The sequence below is a fragment of the Megalobrama amblycephala genome, linkage group LG14 (assembly GCF_018812025.1).
Source record: "Megalobrama amblycephala isolate DHTTF-2021 linkage group LG14, ASM1881202v1, whole genome shotgun sequence".
Classification (NCBI taxonomy): Eukaryota; Metazoa; Chordata; class Actinopteri; order Cypriniformes; family Xenocyprididae; genus Megalobrama; species Megalobrama amblycephala.
Genome location: NC_063057.1, coordinates 11,903,235 through 11,928,958, shown reverse-complemented (window position 1 = coordinate 11,928,958; position 25,724 = coordinate 11,903,235). Strand labels below are relative to the sequence as shown.

General features: G+C 39.1%; 1 protein-coding gene across 10 annotated transcripts in view; it reads left to right on the top strand.

The window, feature by feature from the left end:
- The window catches only part of grip1 (glutamate receptor interacting protein 1), a 307,700-nt gene that overhangs the window by 234,392 nt on the left and 47,584 nt on the right, over positions 1–25,724 (top strand). For all 10 annotated transcript variants that reach the window (XM_048155158.1, XM_048155152.1, XM_048155156.1 and 7 more), the window contains exons 8-11: positions 401–548; positions 1,311–1,480; positions 6,475–6,621; positions 11,994–12,143. In XM_048155158.1, the coding sequence (XP_048011115.1) occupies positions 401–548; positions 1,311–1,480; positions 6,475–6,621; positions 11,994–12,143 (615 nt within the window). The remainder of the gene's footprint in view (positions 1–400; positions 549–1,310; positions 1,481–6,474; positions 6,622–11,993; positions 12,144–25,724) is intronic.

Below are 25,724 nucleotides of genomic sequence, written 5' to 3'. Positions count from 1 at the left end.
ACTTTAACAGGTCCAACCGCAGCCGCTCGCCCTCATTCACATTAATGAGGTGTGTGTACATGTGTGTGGGTGTATAACCATCATCCATAATGTGTTTTTTTCTCTTTTTCCCCCCATGTATTTGGGCACTTAAGACACACTTACAAATGTATGTAATTTCATTGCATTAGAAGCTAAATATCTAATCAAGTTGTTAACGCTGGTGTAAAAGTGATTCTTAGTGGATGTATGAAGTCAGTCAATTCCTCAAGTTCACACAAGTGCTGTTGTATTCACATGCTCTGCTAAGTTTAGTATTATGGTGTTTTAATGACATCAAAAAAAGCTTGTTACAATGTTACAAGAGTAAAAGCCACTTTGTTTAAAACACTAATGTAAATTTTTTCCCCCTACTTTACAGATTCTGTAGCCACAGCTTCAGGCCCACTGTTGGTGGAGGTGGCCAAGTCGATGGGCTCCAGTTTAGGTCTGGCTCTCTCTACCTCCATGTACTGCAATAAGCAGGTCATCATCATCGACAAGGTCAAACCAGCCAGCATTGCCGATAGGTAATTACAGCAGCAATCGTTTTCCAAAAGCACAGGAAGACGACCATTTCGGTTCCTTAAAAGAAGCATCATTGCTCATCATGTTTCCATTGTTCTGTGAGCCAGATCAATGCATTGAGAGGAGAGAAATGTATGCTGCAGAAACCTGATGCCTGCTTGTGAAAATTTCAAAGTTTGAAATGCATAAAGCTTAGCAACTAATTATAGAAATTCAATAACTCATCTAGCCTTCATGCCAGCAGAAAGGCCCGGAACAATAATAAGGGTGGCAGAGTGCTGAGCAAGTGAAAACCTTTCCATCAGAACAGATTAGCACTTTGAAGATGATTCAAGAGTTTGCTCTTGGGAGAAACATTGGGAGGGAATTATTCATACATCTTTTTTACCTGTTCCATCGACAGGGTGCCAGTTTAGGTGCCCAATCTGGAACCATGATGTGCATTAAAGCAGTTCTAATGAAACATTTGTTCTAAAAAGCACTTGTAACATATTAATAATATATTAAATAAATATATCAAATTTTTTTAAAAATCAATTAAATTATGTAATCTTATTATTAATTTATAATGCTTAAAGTCTGCATCAAATTTGGTGTTCAAACTACTGAAACTACTTTGGTGTTGGACTACTAAAAGTCATGATATTTGCAGTATTGAGAAAAATTTGTTTTTTAACGATTATTTGAAATGATGCCTGTGATAAGTGCAAATCAGTGGATGTTAAGGGCTGACAGAACAGGAAGTGATCTAATTGCCTTTGCAGGTGTGGTGCACTGCATGCTGGTGATCACATTTTGTCGGTGGACGGCACAAGTATGGAGTATTGCACACTGGCCGAGGCCACCCAGCTGCTAGCTAGCGCTTCAGAACACGTCAAAATGGAGATTTTGCCCCACCACCAGACAAGACTGGCTCTCAAGGGCCCTGAACATGGTAAGAGACCCACACAAACTCATTCTGGGCTCTAAGGATACCTGCACACTAGAGTTTTTACAACAGAGAATGCTTCAAATCCATTCATTTAAACTGGGATAGTGTATTGTAATGATATAGGCAATTCACTGCATCCCTGCTTGATTTTCAACCGATACGGCTCTTTTTACACCCAAAACACTCCATTAGGACTTTCTCTAGTGCCACTAAAGTGATGCAGATCGTAAAATGTGATGGATAAATGCACATTTATTCAGAGTTTTACTCACTCAGCATTTCATTTTTGGTCACATTTATTAATGCGAACTGTTGTACCTTGTGCATCTTATAGTAGCTCTTCAAACCTCAGTGCTCAGAGGAGAGAGTGGAGAGACATCCCCTTAACGAGTTAATCGATATTGAAAGTGATGCCATATGCATAATTGATGCCTAACATAATTCTTGCATGTCTTTGATATCAACCTTGTAGTTCCTAGATACAATATGTTGTCTGAATGCAGCATTTGACAGCAGTGCAAGGCAAGCTCTGTCCTGTCCACATGATGGTTATCTTAATAATATTTTAGCATCTTTTATGCAGATATACAAATCTTGCCTCATTTGTCAGGTTGTCAGGGGTTGTTCAAAAGCTTGTTCTTATCACCTGAAAGGTTTTTATTAGGCTGTGCGCCACCAAATGGTATGATAACGAGAGTTGACGTTAAAAGTTTAGGGCAACGATGATTCTCCCAGAGAATACGTGTTCATGACATCCAATGTGTGCCCTGTCACATCTTATCAGGAGCAGGATGTTAACGTTCAACACCAGAGACAAAGGCTTGAATGCTGCTGTACTTCCTGATAGGGCTAGATTTATACCACAAAGATGTAGAGGGCCACACTAGAGCAGAGCCAGGTAAGAATGACCAGAACAGAGTCATATTTAAAGACCAGAATTGAGACTTTTGACTTGAGATAGTAGGCAACCACACAATAACATGCTACAAAACCCCCATTTTGGCAAACAGGCAGAATGCCCTAGCAATCACATAGAAATGTGATTAAAAAAAGAACCCTCAGAATACCTTAACAACCACATAGCAACCCCCTGGCAACCATCCAGAACATCATAGTAACTAAATAGAAATTCCCAGGCAGCCACCAAGAAAACCATAGCAACTGCACAGTAACATGCTAAAACCTTGTCAGCATCTGCATAGCAACGCCCTGGCAACCACCTAGAATGCCATAGAAATGCCCAGGCAACCACCAACAACATCTTATCAACTGCAGAGTAACATGCTATGAAACACTTAAGTAACCACATAGTAGCAACATTCTGGCAAAAACCGGAACACCCTAGCAACCACATAGGAACATGCTAAATCCAGCTCAGGTTCCACATAGCAACGCCCAGGTAACCACTCACAACATATTAGAATTGTGGTGGCAAACCATAAAAAGTGGTCAGAGTCTTGCCCTGTATGCATCCTATATGCCCTGTACTTCTGCTGATATCCTTGACTGAGTTTTAAAAAAAACCTGTATTGATGAATTAGAATTATTTTGCAGAACATCCACAAGGTCAGTGGCTGTACGACCTTTAAGCTATGAACTTAATAAGAATGTGGATTAAAGCCTAGGCCCAGAGAACATAAATAAGCATGGACCTGCACAGCATACTAATGCTTCCTACTTGCTGTTATAAGGGTTTTTCCGAGGCCCGGCACTAGAAAACAATGAAGTGACCCTTGGGTCAGCTGGTAGGAGGTGTCTTGATTGGCTCTTAAGAAAGGGAAATTGAGTTTAGAGCACCATCCAAACACATTCACTGGATGAAGCTCAGTCCTGAATCCTGTTAAGAGCTGCACATGTCTACTGTCAGGCTTCTCGCATTACTATGCAGCTGCACGTCCACTACGCAGTTCGCACACACAGACGTGTACTCTATTTCCTCAGCTCAAGCAGATTTAGAGCAGTGAAGCGTGCTATACTAACACAGATCTAAATGCCAGCCGCTGTGAAATTCCAGACATCTGGCTAATGCCGGAAACGTCACAACACCAGAGAGCTGGCTGATACCACAACGCATGTATGCATCACGCATACACATTCTGCCTTGTCAACGCATACTCATGGATTCACAACATCAGTTTGGTGGACTTCCATGGGCGGCAGTGTCTGTGTGCCACAGAAAACATCTGAATCAATCTACTGATGAAAACATAAATAATATCCGTCCAGCCCATCTCTGCTCGTTTTTTTTTTTTTTTTTATACAAACACTCAACAGAATCTTTTTGCTGGGCTACCATGTGCATGTAGTTTGTTGTAGTACAATGTTAAAGGTGCCCTAGCATTAAAAATTGAATTTACCTTGGCATAGTTGAATAACAAGAGTTCAGTACATGGAAATGACATACAGTGAGTCTCAAACACCATTGTTTCAGCCTTCTTATGTAAATCTCATTTGTTTAAAAGACCTCCGAAGAACAGGCGAATCTCAACATAACACCGACTGTTACGTAACAGTCGGGATCATTAATATGTACGTCCCCAATATTTGCATATGTCAGCTCATGTTCAAGGCATTACACAATGGCAGGACGTCTGGATGTGCACAGCTGAATCATCAGACTAGGTAAGCAAGCAAGAACAATAGAGAAAAATGGCAGATGGAGCAATAATAACTGACATGATCCATGATATTTTTAGTGATATTTGTAAATTGTCTTTCTAAATGTTTCATTAGCATGTTGCTAATGTACGGTTAAATGTGGTTTAAGTTACCATCGTTTATTACTGTATTCACGGAGACAAGACTGTCGTTATTTTCATTTTTTAAACTTCATTCTTTATAAATCTCTCCAACAGTGTGTAATGTTAGCTTTAGCCACGGAGCATAGCCTCAAACTCATTCAGAATCAAATGTAAACATCCAAATAAATACTATACTTACGCGATTAGACATGCTGCACGACGAACACTTTGTAAAGATCCATTTTGAGGGTTATATTAGCTGTGTGAACTTTGTTTATGCTGTTTAAGGCAGTCGCAAGCTCGGTGGCAGGGAGCACGAGAATTTAAAGGGGCCGCAGCCTGAATCGGCGCATATTTAATGATGCCCCAAAATAGGCAGTTAAAAAAATGTATTTAAAAAAAATCTATGGGGTATTTTGAGCTGAAACTTCACAGACACATTCAGGGGACACCTTAGACTTATATTACATATTTTGAAAACACATACTGTATATATGCAGTATATACTGTACCCAAATGGGGGTGGATTTCAGCAGTGGCGTGTAACGTAGTTACTCCTACTAGCCACTTTGGCGGGTTGAATTTGATATATAATACAGATTTTTCAATTCTAAGCTTTCAAAAAGGCATCTGAAATGATAAACTAAGTGCAATGTAATGTCAAAATTATAGATTTTTCTATACATATCGATACTAAAATATCTGATACGCTTCCTATACTCATTTCCTGCAGAATAGATAAACGATACCAGCTTTCTCGTTCTCTCATCTCTCCGACAGTGAGTTGACACAAACCCGCCTTCCCTCACTCACTTGTTTTATTCAGTCTGGGTGAATATTGTTGGTGTTACAGGACTTGAAATTCGTCGTGGGATTGTGCATATTTCTGAAAATTTTAATCATTCCCACAGATTTTGTGCTTACACCCAAAGTGCACGCACATAAACCTACCTCTCAATACTAAATTGAGATTTTTTTCACTACTTATTGCATTTGAACAGTCAAATACCCACAAAATAATGTCAAAATGTCTTGGTGAGTATTCACGTAAACACAGTCAGTCATGTTTTAAGTGAACGTAAACAGTTGAGAAAGAAAACGCACGTGTAATAGTATAATGGATCCGTGCGTCAGGTCTTAAAGTGACAACAGCCTAATATACCTGCTGGCAAATTATGAGATAATATTAAACATCTATATTCCAGTTTTTCCCCATGGTATCAATGTCAAAATTCAGTCTGTGACCAGTGAAAATGCTGAGTGGCTATATTATATTATATTTCAAGAGATTAATCTTGATTATTTTAATTTGTTTACACCCTTAGTATATAGATTCTACATTGTTCATGCCTGCAAAAACACTTCATATTTTCATTTGCACCTTCCCCTCTATGATTCATGAACAATCTCTCTTTATTTCCCCCCCACACACATAATTGTAGAAGTAATTGCTCTCATCTGTCCAAGCCTGATTACCTTCGGTCTCAATGGATTCTTCACTGTCTTTCAACTCTGTGCTACTGTTTGATTCTATCATAATGATGGATCCCTGGTCTCCTGCCTTACAAAAAAAAACACACTCCTCCTTCACCTCTCACCGAGTCTCTTTCCTGTCTAATCCCCTCTGCAGCCACTGCCCTCCAGTTTGCCTCTTTCTTCTCTCTCTGAGACTGCTTTTGTAGTCTCTCTTTTCAGGCTGTGCTTGTGTGTTGAAAGCACAGTGAACATGTTGCTAAAATTAACTGTGAAAACAGAAAGGAGCCAAAATAGAAAATGATCAATACAGGTGTCCATAGTTGTGTACTCCTAGGAGGACTCTTTGAGGGGAGCACTAGCTATTGGATATTTAAGACATTGCTATGTGAGTGCTTTTTTTTTTTTTTTTTTTTTTGTACCTGCTACTGTAGATAAAAATGTGAAAGTCAGCTTGTCTACTATGTATAACCGAAGATGTTGCTAGGTAGCTTGCAGGTGCATTTTTTGTGAGGTTTACAGTATTTGTGACATTAGTTGCTTCAACCAAGAACATTTCTTAAAGGTATAATTCATCACAATATTTTATTATTTTATTTTATTATTTTATTTTACTTTGAACACATTGACCTTCATTGAATAGACAAAAACGGTTAAAAAAACGGTTTGAAAAACCTCTCCTTGCATGTTTGATCTGTTATCTGTTATACATTGGCATTTATGTGGTGTTGTATGCTTTTCCTGCTCACGTCCGCCCTCTCTCTCTCCTCTCCGTGTGGTCAGTCAAGGTGCAGAGGAGTAACCGGACATTGCCCTGGGAATCCGGAACCAACAACAACAGCAACTTCCTTCCTTATCAACACTATAACACCTACCACCCCGACCAGTCCCGCAGCCAGACCAAGCAGAAAACCTCTCCAAACAACCCCCGTAATGTTCCTTCCCTTCTCCTTCATCCTTATCCTCTTGTATCCTCCTCGTCTCTCATCAGTAACAAATGTATTCCATTATTTTATGGGTTTTGGCTTTATAACTTATATTTCCAAATTGATTTTCATTTTTATTGTTTAATAAAAACTCAAGGTCTCTAATATTTTCAAAGAGATTTGGCTAGTCGATGCCACATGAGCAACAGACCATAATCAAGTTGGGCAGAGTTCAACATTATGCAAATGAGCAGCGACGGCCAATGGGATTGAAGATGCTATATACATATTGCTGAAGATGCAAGATTTAATGTTATCTTAGAAGGGTTAGTTCACCCAAAAATAAAATGTCGTCCCAAATCCATAAGACCTTCGTTCATCTTCAGAACACAAATTAAGAAATGAAATGAAATCTGAGGGTTTCTTTACCACAGCAATGTCAATGAACCTTTTGAGGTCCAGAAAGGTATTAAAGACATTGTTAAAATAGTCCACGTGACTGCAGTGGTTCAACCTAAATGTTATGAAGAGAATACTTTTTGTGTGCAAAAACAAAACAAAAATAACGACTTTATTTAGCAATTTGAACTGTTGTCAATGTTGAGCCGACATTCAGACTTTATTTTTATTTTAAATAAAGTCGTTATTTTTGTTTTGTTTTTGCGCACAAAAAGTATTCTCATCACTTCATAACATTAAGGTTGAACCACTGTAGTCATGTTGACTATTTATCGATGTCTTTACTACTTTTCTGGACCTTAAAAGGTGCAATGACGTTGCTGCCTATGTGTGGTTCAGAAACCCTCAGATTTCATCCAAAATATCTTAATTTGTGTTCCAAAGATGAATGAAGGTCTTACAGGTGTGGGACGACATGAGGGGGAGTACTTAATGACAGAAATTTCATTTTTGGGTGAACTAACCCTTAATAATGATTGATGTCTCAATCTGTCAAAAAAAAAAAAAAATCTCACTTTGTGAATCCTGTATATATTTATATTTTATATATCATACAATCAGTTTACATCATGCATTCTTTAAGAATCGAACCCACAACCTTGGCGTTGCTAGCGTCACGCTTTCACATAAATGTGATGTGTAATACAGGAATGAATTCAATAGAATGTCTCATTTGCGCTTTATTTGATAAGACTGTTTTTGTTTTTGTCTTTTTTAGCGTGTTTCATTTGATCTCTTTGGAAAACAGAGCAGAACTAATTTGTTCCCCGGCTGTTTCCTTGTCTCTTGACTATGCTGAGGCTAAAGACTGATTTTCTCTCTCTCTACTGCTCTCTTCCTCCGTATTATATCTGGCCTTTATTCTCCAACTGTGGGCGTAGCTGAGCTCTATTCTACCAGAGGCGAGAGCACATTACGGCAAAGCTCAGACTCGCCATACAAAGCCAGACGAGCACTGAGCCATTCAGGGAGTCTTGTGTGGTTTTTGTTGTGCAGAAGATACACAGTGAATCCACAGGACTCCTTTGTGTTGCCATTCTTTGGGGGATATGGAACATAATCCTCGTTAAGGAAGCGATATTGCACTATTGACATTCTAGCAATGTGACCTGATCATTTCTCCCTGTGCAGTCATGGATGGACTTTATAGTCTCAAATACATTCTGGGACATGTAGTCAATGATAACTGACATCATGAGGCCCTAGATTTGCTCTCTAATTGGCTGATAGGATGGGGAGATTGTCACTTGTTACAAAAGCACTCCACATTTGTGTTTGTAGGTCATGCTATTCCTCTTTCAGCAGCCTTTTTAGTGAGTCTGATTTGATTATACGGACTCATTACTATAAATTCCAGCCATCAGGGCTCTATCGATCTCTTTTGCTGGCGCTCTATGCATTTCAAGGGCACCGTGAGACTGTTAGAGATGACCTGTATTTGTTCGTTTACACTGACAGCGATTTGCAGCACTAAAGCAACTGGAAGTTGTTCATGCCTTTCAATTTTGAGTTCATTTAAATTAAAAATTTGAGTTAAAGGTGCTATAAAGAGGTTCTTTTTGTCGACTGAGTTTTTGAAATGAGCGCATGGGTAAGAACAACCCCCCTCCTTCACAGCTCATTTAGAGGGAACGCCTCCCAAAACTCGTGCATGAGTGTTTACCACCGGCATTCGCTGTGTTATTAAGCCGGGCACACATTTAACGACTAGCTAAAACATTCTGACTATTCTCAACATACAGCGATTGTTTCCTGCTCCTGAAGCAGATTTATATACTTTCACATGGAATTTGAACACCGACTGTAATCGCAGACTGAACGCAACTGGCTCTGACTGGACGCGTTTGAGCGCGATCAGTCATAAGTATCAATTTACATTCATAATCGGCCTAACAATCGTTAAGTGTGTGCGCGACTTAAAGCCGTGGATTCATTATGTCGGACTCACCGCAGGTGACTCATAATCTGCAGTTGTTACTCCTGTCTCCTGACAAAAACATTGCATGCAGCACCTGTGGAGTGTGGAAAGTTGCTGGAGCGCGCAGCCGCGCGTCTCTCACATGGATCGTCATGTCATTGATTGACAAGCCAGAGGGCCAATCCGCGCACGTCTCTCACAATGGCAGTGATTGACAAGCCAGAGGGCCAATCGTTTACCCGATGATCACGTAAACGATTGGCTGATGTGTTTAAGGCCCTACCTCGTGCACAGATGATGTATATTAATATTATTACTTTCAGTGCACCTAATAAATAGTCTTTTATCAGTTAGTAAAGACAGTTTCAAGTAATATTGCAAAAATGTATAAAACAAAACATCCTCTTTAGCACCTTTAATACAATGAAGGCGATTGGTTTAATCAACAGTAACTCAAAATATTATGTTATCTGAACCATATTAATTATCTAAGTTGATTTGACAAAAGAAAAAATGTTAAGATAACAAAACATGAAAATAATTTTGTACAGTGTAAGGAACATTTTGATGCAAAGGACCTTAAAATAGGGTGGTCATCTTGTGAAAAACTCCCTTCTTATAATATAATGGCAGCCATCTAAAAAAAAGTCTGTACTGTATAAATATGAAGGAATTTTCCATATTGTTTTTTTATACAGGTGCTTTACTTGTATTTTGAATTATGCATTGCATTGTGTTTTAGGGTTAATGGAAATTTCCTTAAAATTACTGGATAATGTCCTGGCAGAAAATTAACAGTGCATTTTCCATTTTTATTTTTTTACAGTGTACTGTGTGAGAAAAATAATTATATTATTTTGTAAAGACAACATGTTTTCTACAATACATTAATGTTAGATGTATAAACCCTTAAAAAAAAGGATTACGAACATGTTTATCATAATTTTTAATTTTATAATTAAAATTTTCATATTTTACTTATTTATTATGCTTGATAAAATAGTTGATTAATCTGATTTTCAACCAGCTTTAGAAAGCAAAATTAAAAAAAAAAAAAAAAAAAAAAGTAAAAAAGGGGAAATATATATATATATATATATATATTAATAATATTGTAACACGGTTAGTAGATGTGGGAAGAAGGAGGCGGGAACCGGCGAACGTTCAACAAAAGTTTAATCTCAAAATAAACAAAGAACAAAACGAAAGTAATGCCGGCAGACCCTCGCGGACGTCTGCCGGCCACACAAACATAATAAAACATAAAATAAAGTCCAGGCGTGGTCCTCTCTCGTCCTTCACGGTCGTCGCTCCTCCTTTTATGCCTCCGGAGCTCCTCCGTTAGAGACTCGAGGCCGGCGCGCCTCGCAGGTGATGCTCATTATCACTCGCGCCACCGGCCTCGCGCCGTTCCCTCACGGCTCTCGCCCGCCCTGCTCGTCACAAATATATTATAAATTAATAATGTTAAAAAAATACATTTGATTTACATTTTGATTGATTGAAATTAACATTAAATAAGATTAATAAATTTATCATTAGTTCATGTTAACTAAAGTAGTTCATGTTTAACTAACGCAAACTTATTGTAAAGTGTTATCATATCCTAACACCCCCCTGCAGACTTGAGTTTGAAAACCCCTGCAGCAACCAAAACAGCAACCTGCCAACCTCCAGCAATGTAACTGTTTGCCACTTTTATCACATATATGATTGAATTTTAAAGTTAGAAACACGACTGAAATCTCTTGCGGCACCTTCCCAACCTTCACAGTCATGTTTCCCATTCTCCATTCAGGAGGGTCATAAAGATGCTGTGGGCACTTCAGAGCTGGTGGCTTCACATAATTTACTGTCACTCCATCAATACTTTTTAGTCACGGTTTCATTTTTATTCCTGGATTATATATCCCCCTCGGTTCTGTGAGTTCAAAGACTTTTTCCATCTTTGAAAGATGTGTCCTTGATACGCGTGAAAGAGCAAAACTCCCCCGAGAGTTGCATTACTTAAGCCGCTGTTTTCTTTTTCCCTTAAGACAAATTAGCCAGCATTTTCTGGACATTAACTCTTTTTAATGTTTGGATTAGGAAGAGCTCTTCCTATACAATACACAAGTGGACCAGAAGGCCTCATTATGGCTGTAGATGGTTTAGTGGTTTAAAAAAAAGATAGAAAGGCAGAATGTCCTTCCATGTGCCAAGAGCAGACAAACTGTATCAAACAGCAATACGAAAATAAGACTGTAATCTGCTCTAATCCTGCCATGTTTTCAGCATCACCAGTGTCCCAGCCAAATAAAACATATTTTTTTGTAGTAGTAAGGTTCTGCCAGTTGGGATTTTTTTTTGTGAGTGCTAAAAAAAAAATGGTTTTGAAGCTCTCTATCTGATCAGTATGAACTGTGATCTGGTTCTTAGGCATTGCTCTGTGATAAGAAGTGGCTTTTAGGCATTCGGGGAGTATTTTTAGAGATGTGCTTTGATGAAGACTTACTACCATTCACACAATATCAAATATGAGGGCACAGTCTGCTGTGCTTTAATGAGTTGTTTTGTGCATTTTCCTCGAATGGTGACCAACCGTGGCTCTCATTTCCAGGACCTGTTGTTAGAAAATGCTAGGGTTTAAAAGTTCAGTAGAAAAATGGGATTTGAACATTTAAAACACAAAATGAATAGGAAAAAATACAGATTCTGCACTCTTTCTAGGTTACTAATCTAAGTACATTTTTGCCATCGGCATCTTTGTACAGAAAGTCACTTGTTCTTCATTGAATCATCTCAAATCATGCTGGAGATCATTATGATAAACCCTAATACTAAGACATTTTGAAATTCTCAGATTGCTGTACTGATAATGTCATTTGTAATGGAATAAACTAGAAGTGTTCTACTAAGCTAAACTGAACTTTATATACTAAATATATGAGGTTTTGCAATGAGTCATTGAGAATTGATAATGAGAGTTTTGCTAAAACGTTCCTCTCTTTCCCACACAGCTCTGGGTTCATCCTTTTCTCCCACCTCCATGAGTGCCTACAGTCTGAGCTCACTCAACATGAACACGCTGCCACGCACCATGTATCCCACAAGTCCCCGTGGCACCATGATGAGACGCAAACTGAAGAAGAAAGACTACAAGAGCTCAAGTACGTTTGATGCAGTCGTGATGAATTTTTTGACTAATTTGTTTTTATTAATCAAGAAACAAAACATTTCATACAATTCAAAACGAGGCCTCATTCTTAAAAGGCTAGTTCACCCAAATATAAAAATTCTTTCATTCCAAACTTCTATGACTTTCTTCTGTGGAGCACAAAAGATGTTTTTTAAACTTCAACCAGAATGCAAAACCACCATAAAAGTGGTGCATATGATGGTGCACTATATTCAGTAGCATTTCACATCTTTGTGAGGAACAGATTGAGTTGGAATCCAACCCAGATTGAGTTCGGAATCCAACCCCTCAGTAAAAGATGTACATTGAAGCAGGAGTGGATTTCAGAATCCAACCCTTCCGTAAAAGATGTACATTGAAGCAGGAGTGGATTTCAGAATCCAACCCTTCCGTAAAAGATGTACATTGAAGCGGCAGTGGATTTCAGAATCCAACCCTTCAGTAAAAGATGTACATTGAAGCGGCAGTGGATTTCAGAATCCAACCCTTCCGTAAAAGATGTACATTGAAGCGGCAGTGGATTTCAGAATCCAACCCTTCCGTAAAAGATGTACATTGAAGCGGGAGTGGATTTCAGAATCCAACCCTTCCGTAAAAGATGTACATTGAAGCGGGAGTGGATTTCAGAATCCAACCCTTCCGTAAAAGATGTACATTGAAGCGGGAGTGGATTTCAGAATCCAACCCTTCCGTAAAAGATGTACATTGAAGCGGGAGTGGATTTCAGAATCCAACCCTTCCGTAAAAGATGTACATTGAAGCGGGAGTGGATTTCAGAATCCAACCCTTCAGTAAAAGATGTACATTGAAGCAGGAGTGGATTTCAGAATCCAACCCTTCCGTAAAAGATGTACATTGAAGCAGGAGTGGATTTCAGAATCCAACCCCTCAGTAAAAGATGTACATTGAAGCAGGAGTGGATTTCAGAATCCAACCCCTCAGTAAAAGATGTACATTGAAGCGGCAGTGGATTTCAGAATCCAACCCTTCCGTAAAAGATGTACATTGAAGCGGCAGTGGATTTCAGAATCCAACCCTTCAGTAAAAGATGTACATTGAAGCAGGAGTGGATTTCAGAATCCAACCCTTCCGTAAAAGATGTACATTGAAGCAGGAGTGGATTTCAGAATCCAACCCTTCCGTAAAAAGATGTACATTGAAGCAGGAGTGGATTTCAGAATCCAACCCCTCAGTAAAAGATGTACATTGAAGCGGGAGTGGATTTCAGAATCCAACCCCTCAGTAAAAGATGTACATTGAAGCGGCAGTGGATTTCAGAATCCAACCCTTCCGTAAAAGATGTACATTGAAGCGGCAGTGGATTTCAGAATCCAACCCTTCCGTAAAAGATGTACATTGAAGCGGGAGTGGATTTCAGAATCCAACCCTTCCGTAAAAGATGTACATTGAAGCGGGAGTGGATTTCAGAATCCAACCCTTCCGTAAAAGATGTACATTGAAGCGGGAGTGGATTTCAGAATCCAACCCTTCCGTAAAAGATGTACATTGAAGCGGGAGTGGATTTCAGAATCCAACCCTTCCGTAAAAGATGTACATTGAAGCGGGAGTGGATTTCAGAATCCAACCCTTCAGTAAAAGATGTACATTGAAGCAGGAGTGGATTTCAGAATCCAACCCTTCCGTAAAAGATGTACATTGAAGCAGGAGTGGATTTCAGAATCCAACCCCTCAGTAAAAGATGTACATTGAAGCAGGAGTGGATTTCAGAATCCAACCCTTCAGTAAAAGATGTACATTGAAGCGGCAGTGGATTTCAGAATCCAACCCTTCCGTAAAAGATGTACATTGAAGCGGCAGTGGATTTCAGAATCCAACCCTTCAGTAAAAGATGTACATTGAAGCAGGAGTGGATTTCAGAATCCAACCCTTCCGTAAAAGATGTACATTGAAGCAGGAGTGGATTTCAGAATCCAACCCTACCGTAAAAAGATGTACATTGAAGCAGGAGTGGATTTCAGAATCCAACCCCTCAGTAAAAGATGTACATTGAAGCGGGAGTGGATTTCAGAATCCAACCCTTCAGTAAAAGATGTACATTGAAGCGGCAGTGGATTTCAGAATCCAACCCTTCAGTAAAAGATGTACATTGAAGCAGGAGTGGATTTCAGAATCCAACCCTTCCGTAAAAGATGTACATTGAAGCAGGAGTGGATTTCAGAATCCAACCCTTCCGTAAAAAGATGTACATTGAAGCAGGAGTGGATTTCAGAATCCAACCCTTCCGTAAAAGATGTACATTGAAGCAGGAGTGGATTTCAGAATCCAACCCTTCCGTAAAAGATGTACATTGAAGCAGGAGTGGATTTCAGAATCCAACCCTTCCGTAAAAAGATGTACATTGAAGCAGGAGTGGATTTCAGAATCCAACCCTTCAGTAAAAGATGTACATTGAAGCGGCAGTGGATTTCAGAATCCAACCCTTCCGTAAAAGATGTACATTGAAGCAGGAGTGGATTTCAGAATCCAACCCTTCCGTAAAAAGATGTACATTGAAGCAGGAGTGGATTTCAGAATCCAACCCTTCCGTAAAAAGATGTACATTGAAGCAGGAGTGGATTTCAGAATCCAACCCTTCCGTAAAAAGATGTACATTGAAGCAGGAGTGGATTTCAGAATCCAACCCTTCCGTAAAAGATGTACATTGAAGCGGCAGTGGATTTCAGAATCCAACCCTTCAGTAAAAGATGTACATTGAAGCAGGAGTGGATTTCAGAATCCAACCCTTCCGTAAAAGATGTTCATTGAAGCAGGAGTGGATTTCAGAATCCAACCCTTCCGTAAAAGATGTACATTGAAGCAGGAGTGGATTTCAGAATCCAACCCTTCCGTAAAAAGATGTACATTGAAGCAGGAGTGGATTTCAGAATCCAACCCTTCCGTAAAAGATGTACATTGAAGCAGGAGTGGATTTCAGAATCCAACCCTTCCATAAAAGATGTACGTTGAAGCAGGAGTGGATTTCAGAATCCAACCCTTCCGTAAAAGATGTACATTGAAGCGGCAGTGGATTTCAGAATCCAACCCTTCAGTAAAAGATGTACATTGAAGCAGGAGTGGATTTCAGAATCCAACCCTTCCGTAAAAAGATGTACATTGAAGCAGGAGTGGATTTCAGAATCCAAACCTTCCGTAAAAGATGTACATTGAAGCAGGAGTGGATTTCAGAATCCAACCCTTCAGTAAAAGACGTACATTGAAGCAGGAGTGGATTTCAGAAGCAAACCCCTTAGTAAAAGATGTACATTGAAGCAGCAGTGGATTTCAGAATCAAACCCCTTCACACTTGATAGAATAAATCATTTGGTTTTCTGAACCCAGATCAACAATTTATTCAAAAAGAAGTCTGATTCAAAACAACTTTTTTCCCGTGAATCGCTACTTAAATGTGATCTGTTACTCACTCAATGCATTGTATGGACCACTTCTATTATGCTTTTATGTTGCCTCTGCATCCTTTTTGATGCTTGAAAGCCTTCATGTGCTGTAACATGCATTCTTTTCAACCATCTTGATGGAGCACAACTGTGAATGGAGCCTTGAATCTCGAGACATGTTTTTTGAAAGTACTTTTTTTTAAACTTGTCTTGCTATGTTGAAATTTCCACAAAGCACAAAGCAATAGCCAAAGACCTTTTTTCTGGCTCTGTAGTATATTGGATAATTAGATGTGGAGAGGATAAAACATGTAAAACACAAGATTTACTGTTGGTTCTTTCCCAGTTTCACTTTGAATTATTCTTTGAAACCTTTCATTTTTATCAGAATGGCTGAAGTAAACAGAAAAAGGCTTGGTTATTGATTTCCTGTAAAACTTCTCTAATGTATCAGCACCTCATGCAGGCTCTGGCCAGGGACTTGTCTTGACTTTAATATTAGGTTTTGAATTTTTATAGCTGCCTTTGCCATTCTTTGTGCGAAACATAAGTCAGGAGGTTGAATATACTGCCTACAGTAATTCAGAAATGAACCTTTATAAATGCCTCATTATGCTAAGCGCATGAAAGTGCACGAAAAGAGAAGCTTGGTCAAGCCACTGAAAGTGACAAAAGCAATAAAACTCCAACATAATTGCAACGAGGTTGCTTGGTATTAAAGAAGAGCCATACGTCTATTATTCTTCCTGTCTCCGCTATGATAGACTGTCTTTATCTGTACATTCAGATGAGTTGCACATGCTTCCCATCCTTCCTACCCTTCCCCCTCACGACTGGGCTTTGAATCTGATTAAGATCAGCGAGCGTGATAGAACTTACCTGAAGAGAACACATTCAGCATTCTCTTCCCATATCTGAAGCCGGCAAGCGAAAGAGGGAAATTACACCTCTGGCTACCCAGTAATTAGATCCTGAAAGATATTTCATATCCTTCAACCGAGCAGCGTTGTCGTCGCCTCCTATGCCACAGATAATTACCCGACCACGCTTTCATACCGTGTGGGGTGTTATCTACGGGCTTTGTCAACAAGACCAATAAACAAACGCTGGGACTGGAAAATGGTTAATCAGTTGCCCATGACACAGACCTCGTTCATGGCAACTTTCAGTAACTGACTTGTTTGTGAGTTGCTGTTTTTTGTTGCATTTGTAGCTGCTTGGTTATTTACTGTGGGTGTTAAAGGAAGTGGGGTTTGGACAAATGCCGTAGAGAACGTGGCTGTGAAAGTGATGATTGAGATGCAGGATTAGGTCAATCTGCTGACATCATCAGTTTTCAGATTCAGTCCAATGGGAATTGAATATTTCTGGGAGTCGGTTATATTTCTTCATAAGTGTGTAATTTCGGTGACATTATAGTGCCATCAAATGTTGTAAAACTAAAACTAATTTTCGGTATATTGGAATAAGGCTGAAATAAAATATAAATATTAGATGAAAAGATAAAACTTATTTCAGTTAGTTGCTGATGCAACATTTTTAATTTGTGTTGTTTATTTTTAAGTTTAATTTCAAGTACTAAAACTACTAACGCTAAAATATATATATATATATATATATATATATATATATATATATATATATACACACACACACTGTATGTATATAATGACAAAACACATGACTGAAACACAAATTAAAATTAAAACTGAAAATATAGAATTAATACTACGATAGAACATAAATAATGCTAAAATAACACTGGTAGCACCAAATGAAATTGCAATAATAATGATTGTTTCCAAGCAGGTTTCCAAAGCACTCTTAAAGTGATAGTTCACCCAAAAATGAAAATCCTGTCATAATTTACTCAAGTTGTTCCAAACATGTATGAATTTCTTCTGCTGAGCACAAAATATGATATTTAATTCCTTGCATTACAGGTAGGTATGCTTTGGAAACCTGTTTGGAAGCAACCACACCATTCTTCCATGGTTTGGACAAACATGTTATCCCGCCCTGAAATCATGCCATCGGCTGTATTAGAAATTGACATTTCGCTTTGCTTTAACAAACATAGTGTCACAGATGCAAAGTCCCCCTATAAATGGCTTCCTTAGTTGTTTCATTACACTGGGATATGAGGCAGTATTTTAAAATGACAAAAAACTCTGGCTAATTTAACTGACCATTTTTTATGACTTTGAAGTGTTTAATTTACTTGGCTGCACTTGTTCTGAACATCACTTTTAATAGTTTCTCCAACCGCATTGCCTGCCGCTTGTGTTTGGCTAATATACCTAGCGCACAGAAACAGAGCATCTCATCTATTACACAAATTTATTTTCAGGTTACTGCCATGAGCATGTGCATGGCCTCTCATAGACGCTGTTTGTTTAGAAAAATTATTCTATAATGGGTCTGTAATAGTTGTATTGAGTCTTTCCTCAGCTTTTATTTTACTATAACTCATGAAACATGCTTAATCATAGGAGCACACCAGAGTATAATATATCATAATGGACAATATTCATAACTAAAAAGGCAAATGCAGCAGACATACTGATTCATTCCACAAATACAGTTGCTACACTGCTTAAATACATCTTAGTCTAGCCTAAGCTGGTTTACTGGTCTTAGTTGGTCTTCTAGCCTGGTCAGATTGGTCTGCTAATTTTAGAGGGATATTTTTCAGCTGGTCCGGTTGGAAAACCAGCTGTTCGCCCAACTATACTGTAGCCTGTTCAGACTGGTAGGTCAGCTTAAATGAAATAACCAGATTTAAGTTGGTTTTGTTTTAGCTGTGCTATTACACTACCAGTCAAAACTTATGCTGCCTTCTTGTGCTACTGGATATTTGATAATTCTGAAGTCATGATTACCAGCTCATCGCATTCAACTTTCGTTCATGTGCAATTTTTGAGAACACTAATTCATACATTTAACTTAAAATTATCATGTAACCTCAATGTAAACATATTTATTAGTGTAAACTTAGCTAGCTATAACAAGCTAATTCAGAATAAGCTAGCTTGCTAATATGCTAACATGTTAACAATAGCATGTTATAACACTTTCTAAATAAGTACAACAATATAAAGCATTTAACATACTTGTTCTCAATCCAAGCCACATGCACCACTTGTCACCATGATGGTTACCCCTTCAAAAACCATTAACAAAAACTCTTCTAAATTAGCATAACAAAATATTAATCAATACTAAAACTCCCACTTAACATTAATCTTGCACAAAAAACATTATATAACACTTAATTTTAGCATTTACTCTCCCTTTCGAGTGCCATGGGCAAAGTATGCTGGAAAATAGAGATCCCAGCCCATTTTCAGTTAAACTTAAGTTTGTCTAAATTAAAAGAAATAAGTTCATAAAACTCAAAAAAAAAAAAAAAAAAAAAAAAAAAATGAAACACTTCAGTTTACTTAAAATATATCAGTTCTGTGAACTTGAAGGAAAAATAAAGTGCTAAATACTCATGAAAGTTAAAATTGTTTAATTTAAGTTTGTCCTACTAAAAAAAAATAATTTGAGCGTTGGGGTTTACAGAGTAGGAAACTCGTCTTTATGATAATTCCGAAAGCATGAAAGGAATGACTGCAGGCTTCAGAAGATTGTCAGGCGAAGCCGATTTAAGAACTTAGGAGAGCTGGACTGAAGCTGGAGTCAGTGCATCAAGAGCCACCACACAGAGACATCTTCAGGAAATGGGCTACAACTGTTACAGCATTTGAACCAGTGTTGTAACTGATAAATGAAAAGTACAAATATTAAAAGTAGTTTTCTGTAATTGAAATAAAGCTTGAAATAAGATAATATATAAATATTAGATGAAAAGCTAATTTTATTTTATTTAAAAAAAAAAAACTAATAAAATTGACATCACAAAATTTTCCATTTTCTAACTAAAAAATATGAATAAATACTACTTAATAAATAATTAAACATGCTTGACTGAATATGTTTTTAATAATCTAGAGGCTTTTGCTGAAATATTTGAATTTGTATCAAATAATGGCCCAAGAAATGCTAATGAATATTAGCAGCTTATCAGCAATCACCTTGTTTCAACCAACTGCTGTGAAGCTCAAAGAGCAGCAAATTGTTCATTGCCTCACTGGCCCAAATTGAAAGCTTAATTAAAGCTTGATTAACTTCATTGATGCTCCAAATGAGTCCAATTTGCATAGCACCTTGATTTTACTGTCCGCAGAGCTCTGCACAGAAGCAGTGGCAGTCATATCAAGGAGCCCAATTGCCCAAGATATGTTCTGACAGCCTATAGCGCAAAGGCAAATGAGTGAGGATGGATTCACTGCATGCAGTACTGCTGATTCAGCTTTTTCAGCTTTTGCATGAGTGACGTCTTCTAGCATACAAAGTAGCATTGGTTTGTTAAAAGTCCCTCCTGAGGCCTTTACTGTCACTGGCTCACAGGGACAGAATAAAGCTCTCAGACACTTCTGAGAGAGAGAGAGAGAGAGAGAGAGAGAGAGAGAGAGAGAGAGAGACTGGAGCGATGGAGGGAGGGTGATACATGCTGCAAAGTCACCCATCAGACAGCAATGACACGTCTGGATGCGATGCCAACCCATCTCCTCTCACGGAGTGATAACACAGAAAGCAGTGCCATTTTCATATGTGCTTTATACTAGCACAGTTTGGTGTTCTGTTACTTTTTGTAAAGCTTTATAGGGACAAATCTCATGTATATTGTTGTGAGGCCTTGTTGAATAAGGTTTTCAGAAGAATTTGTTCCCTATTTGTAGAAAGTGTCTACTGCAAGATCAAACCCAGAGTCAATGAAGCAGTGAATGTGAGGTGAAACTATCTGTCTTGTCCACACGCACCATAAACAGACACACTGAGTCTATCGTCTCCTCTTCTCCTGCTGGGGTAACTGTAAAAAGCTTTCACTGATGTCTTTTCTAAATCTTGTTTACCCCTGTTGGAGGCGGTGTCATACTAATTTTAACGTTCCCCTTCTGTGTTTCCGTGGTCCGGAACAAACCAGTCTGCGTTTAATGTACTGTGACCGAACTAGCACCGTGTCTTCTCACCAGGAGAATATTAGCATAATTTAATTGTTGTCTAATGCCTACAGTCCTCGTTTATGATTTCCATGCAGTTGTCAGTTAATATGTTCTGCTAGAGGAAAATATAATTACAATAAAATAGGACATCTTCAGCAAGACACAGATCAGGCTGCGGCATACACTTAAAAGGTTAGTTCACCCAAAAATGAAATTTCTGTCATTAATTACTTACCCTCATGTCGATCCACACCCGTAAGACCTTCGTTCATCTTCAGAACACAAATTAAAAACGCAAAAACAAAAAAAAAATAACGACTTTATTCAACAATTTAATTCTCCTACGCTGTTTACATTGTAAACAGAGTGCACCGCTTCCGGGTTCTACATCACAACGCCGACTCGGTATTGGCCAACACTGTTCACGTGAGCACCACGACGCTGATGCAGGAGCCAGCCAATAATTAGCCGGCGTTCTGACGTAGAACCCAGAAGTGCTGAACCCTGAAGAACACAACTCCACAGGTATATCCAAATGAATTTAAGCATATCCAAGTCAGACTTTTATGTTCTTCTTGGTCAAGTGTGGCAATCAGCAAAGCTGCAAAGCTTATGAGCAGAAGAACACCATCTCCATGGTCAAACATGGAGGTGGTCTAGTCTTGTTATGAGGGTTCTTTGTTGTTGCAGGAAGTATTTGGAGGTTATAAAGAATAAAAGATTCTGCACAAAATTTTATTTTTGGTGGTTGAATAATTTTGTACACGTATGTTAAGTGCCAGTTTGAATTTTTTTTTTTTTTTTTTTTGTGCTATTTTTCATGAACTTTACATTCTCAGAATCACTCAAATGTGTATTAATAAACTTTGTATAATAGTTTACTGATGCCTTTGATGAATTGTTTTCATAAAATTTTGTTCTCAGCAGCATACATACACTATATTGCCAAAAGTATTGGGATACCCCTCCAAATCAATGAATTCAGGTGTTCCATCTCTTCCATGGCCACAGGTGTATAAAATCAAGCACCTAGGCATGCAGACTGCTTCTACAAACATTTGTGAAAGAATGGGTCGCTCTCAGGAGCTCAGTGAATTCAAGCGTGGTACCGTGATAGGTTGCCATAATAAGTCCAATAAGTCCATTCGTGAAATTTCCTCACTACTAAATATTCCACTGTCAACTGTTGGTGGTATCATAACAAAGTGGAAGCAATTGGGAACAACAGCAACTCAGCCACAAAGTGGTAGGCCAAGTTAAATCACAGAGCGGGGTCAACGCATGCTGAGGTATACAGTGCACAGAAGTCTCCAACTTTCTGCAGAGTCAATAGCTACAGACCTCCAAACTTCGTGTGGCCTTCAGATTAGCTCAAGAACAGTGCTTAGAGAGCTTCATGAAATGGGTTTCCATGGTCGAGCAGCTGCATCCAAGCCTTACATCACCAAGTGCAATGCAAAGCGTTGGATGCAGTGGTGTAAAGCATGCCACCACTGGACTCCAGAGCAGTGTTCTCTGTAGTGACAAATTCGTGCTTCTCTGTCTGGCAATCCGATGGACGAGTCTGGGTTTGGTGGTTGCCAGAAGAACGGCACTTGCCTGACTGCATTGTGCCAAGTGTAAAGTTTGGTGGATGGGGGATTATGGTGTGGGGTTGTTTTTCAGGGGTTGGGCTTGGCCCCTTAGTTCCAGTGAAAGGAACTCTTAATGCTTCAGTATACCAAGATATTTTGGACAATTTCATGCTTCCAACTTTGTGGGAACAGTTTGGGGATGGCCCCTTCCTGTTCCATCATGACTGCGCACCAGTGCACAAAGCAAGGTCCATAATAACTCAACTCCATATTAAACCATATGGATTAAGATTGGGATGTCATTAAAGTTCATGTGCACATAAAGGCAGGTGTCCCAAAACTTTTGGCAATATAGTGGATATACAAGTGCATCTCAATAAATAAGAATATCATGAAAAAGTTTTTTTTTTTTTTTCTGTAATTTAATTCAAAAAGTAAAACTTAAATATATTCTAGATTTATTAGACATAAAGTAAAATATTTCCAGACCTTTTTTGTTTTCATTTTGATGATTATAGCTTGCTGCTCATCAAAATAAAAAACATCAGTATCTCAAATTATTAGAATATTTAATTTCAAGTTCTATTAAATTGCCACTCTCGGGGTATAAATACTGGGTTTAGGTCAGTAATCCCAACAGCAGTCATGGGGAAGTCTGCTGACTTGACAGTTGTCCAGAAGACGATCATCAAGACCCTCTACAATGAGGGTAAGCCACAGAAGGTTATTGCTGAAAGGGCTGGCTGTTTGCAGAGTGCTGTGCCAAAGCATATTCATGGAAAGTTGACTGGAAGGATAAAGTGTGGTAGGAAAAGGTGTACAAGTGAAAGGAATGACTGCAGGCTTCAGAAGATTGTCAGGCAAAGCCGATTTAAGAACATAGGAGAGCTTCAAAAGGAGTGGACTGAAGCTGGAGTCAGTGCATCAAGAGCCACCACACACAGACATCTTCAGGAAATGGCCTACAACTGTTACATTCCACGTACCAAGCCACTTCTGATCCACAGACAACTTCAGAAGCATCTTACCTGGGCTAAGGAGAAAAAGAACTGGACTGTTGCTCAGTGGTCCAAAGTCCTCTTTTCAGATGAAAGTAAATTTTGCATTTCATTTGGAAATCAAGGTCCCAGAGTCTGGAGGAAGAGTGGAAGGCACAGAAACCATGTTGCTTGAAGTCCAGTGTGAAGTTTCCACAGTCAGTGATGATTTGGGCTGCCATGTCATCTGCTGGTGTTGGTCCACTGTGTTTTCTGAAGTCCACAGTCAACACAGCCATCTACCAGGAAATTTTAGAGCACTTCATGCTTCCTTCTGCTGACAAGCTTTATGGAGATGCTGATTTCATTTTCCAGCAGGATTTGGCACCTGCCCACACTGCTAAACGTACCAAAAAGCTGGTTCAATGACCATGGTGTTACTGTGCTTGATTGGCCAGCAAGCTCGCCTGACCTGAACCCCATATACCCCCTTTCCACCAGCACGAACCGGGTGCTAGTTCAGAGCTAGAGCTAGTGCTAGTGCCAGTTCAGAGTTGGTTCAACTGACAGGCCTTCTAAGAACCGCTTTGCCTTTCCACGGGATAGAGAGCAGCACAGAGCCAGGTCTTAAAGGGTTACTTCAGGATTTAACATTAAGCTTTGTATTAGTAGAATACCACTAATATTTTCGAATTACCGTGCTTTCTCCCTTCATATCAGCCCGAGATGAGAGATTTATGCATTTTTATTCTGTAAAAAAGCCTCCGATGACGCAAAAATCATCATTTTGCGTCATCGGAGGCTTTTTTGGCCAGAGGCTTAAAACTACAGCCAGTAATAGTAGGTAGTTCCGCATTTTTTCACCACGCCCATACATATGCGCGTTTGAGGTTACTCACGGACATAGATCAAAGATTTTATCAAAAGTGGGTGTCAATTATATTTTTAAGCTTACAGTAATTAACTTTATTTTGTCTGCACTACATCAGTGGTTCATCTCGCAAATTTATTGGTCTCTGCAGTCATCTCAACCAATACAGCAACAGGCTTTTGTGGTAACGTTAGCATAAATAGATAAATAGACTAACTCAGTTTTACAGAACAGTGGCTTTACTTTGATAACAGTCAACTTATATGCAACTTATATGTAATTGTCTATCTAACGTTACTTTGCTAAGTTTGCAGTTTTACTGCTACCTACAACACTACATATAGGCTACTGTGTTATCAGTCTAGTATCAGCGAGTCTTACCTCTAGGCGAATACGCTTAGTACCAGATGGCCCAGGCTGTTCGTCCTCTGGGAAAGTGAATATCGATGGTATCGCGGTGTCCTTCAGAATGGTTCTCTTCATTGCAAGGATATTTGGTTCGTAGTCCTCGTGCTTGAAATGGAGACTACATATTCTGCGGTTTTTTTAGGTTTTCTATAACGGTGTCATCTCCAAACTTCGGGTGTTTGATTGCCCGCAGCCACTGTTTACATCGCTCCAAATCTTTAACTTAATCGGAAAATGATGGAAACTTACTTGTCCTTTCCTGGTTTTGGGTGTACATCCAGGTACAAAGCAATTTAGCACCATTTCGCTGTAAATGTATGAACTAACTCACGATTTATAGAATTAATATGTAACAAAGCAAGCCTAGTTGTTTGAATTTTCCAGGTAATGCCGCCTGTAACCGATAGGCGTGGTTTGGGCGTGGCCTCGCAAGGGCAGCAAAACAAGTGCATTCTGGGAGTTGTTGTCTTTCATCCACATTAGTCAAAAATACATTTTCTGCCTTTTCTCAGTCTAGAAAGCTCCAAATTCAAAAATAATTTCACATTTCTACTACATAAATGACCAATTTTAAATACACATTCATCTTTCCAGGGGTGAAGTACCCCTTTAAGTCATGGTATACGTCTCATATTTCACAGAAAAGCTAGTGCCGCAGAACCAAACACAAATGCACCAGGCTCGTTTGAGATGCATCGGCTTCTCGCAGAGTGACCGCCGCATGACATCAAAGCTCTGCAAGAAAGATCCAAAAGCACAAGGAGTGGTATGCTCTACAAACGCTCCCGCGGATCCGCGGCACCCGCCGAATCGGTCTGCGCTGCTCCGATGCATCTCGAACAAGCCTTCTATCAACAATCGCGGATGTTTCACTACTGTTGATGCTCATGGCTTTGCGAACCTACATCGGCATCCAAACACGGCTCGCCGTAATTTGTATATAGACGGAGATTACAATCGAGCTGCTATTAGGTCAATTAGTTGCCATTTCAAAAATGGCGGTCACAAGTTTCTTGTTGGTCACGGTAACCCCGCCCCAGCCCCTGACACAAGCAGTTCTTACTTCTAGCCCAGCAATGTTTTGGTTCTACTTACAAATCACTTTTCCTGGTTTGGAGCTGGTGCTTTGTGTGCCAAAAGACAAAGAACTGATTTGAAACTAGGCTCTGGCTCTGAACCAGCACTCAAACTGCCTTGGTGGATATAATAGAGAATCTATGGGGTATTGTCAAGAGGAACATGAGACACCAGATCCAAAAATGCAGATGACCTGAAG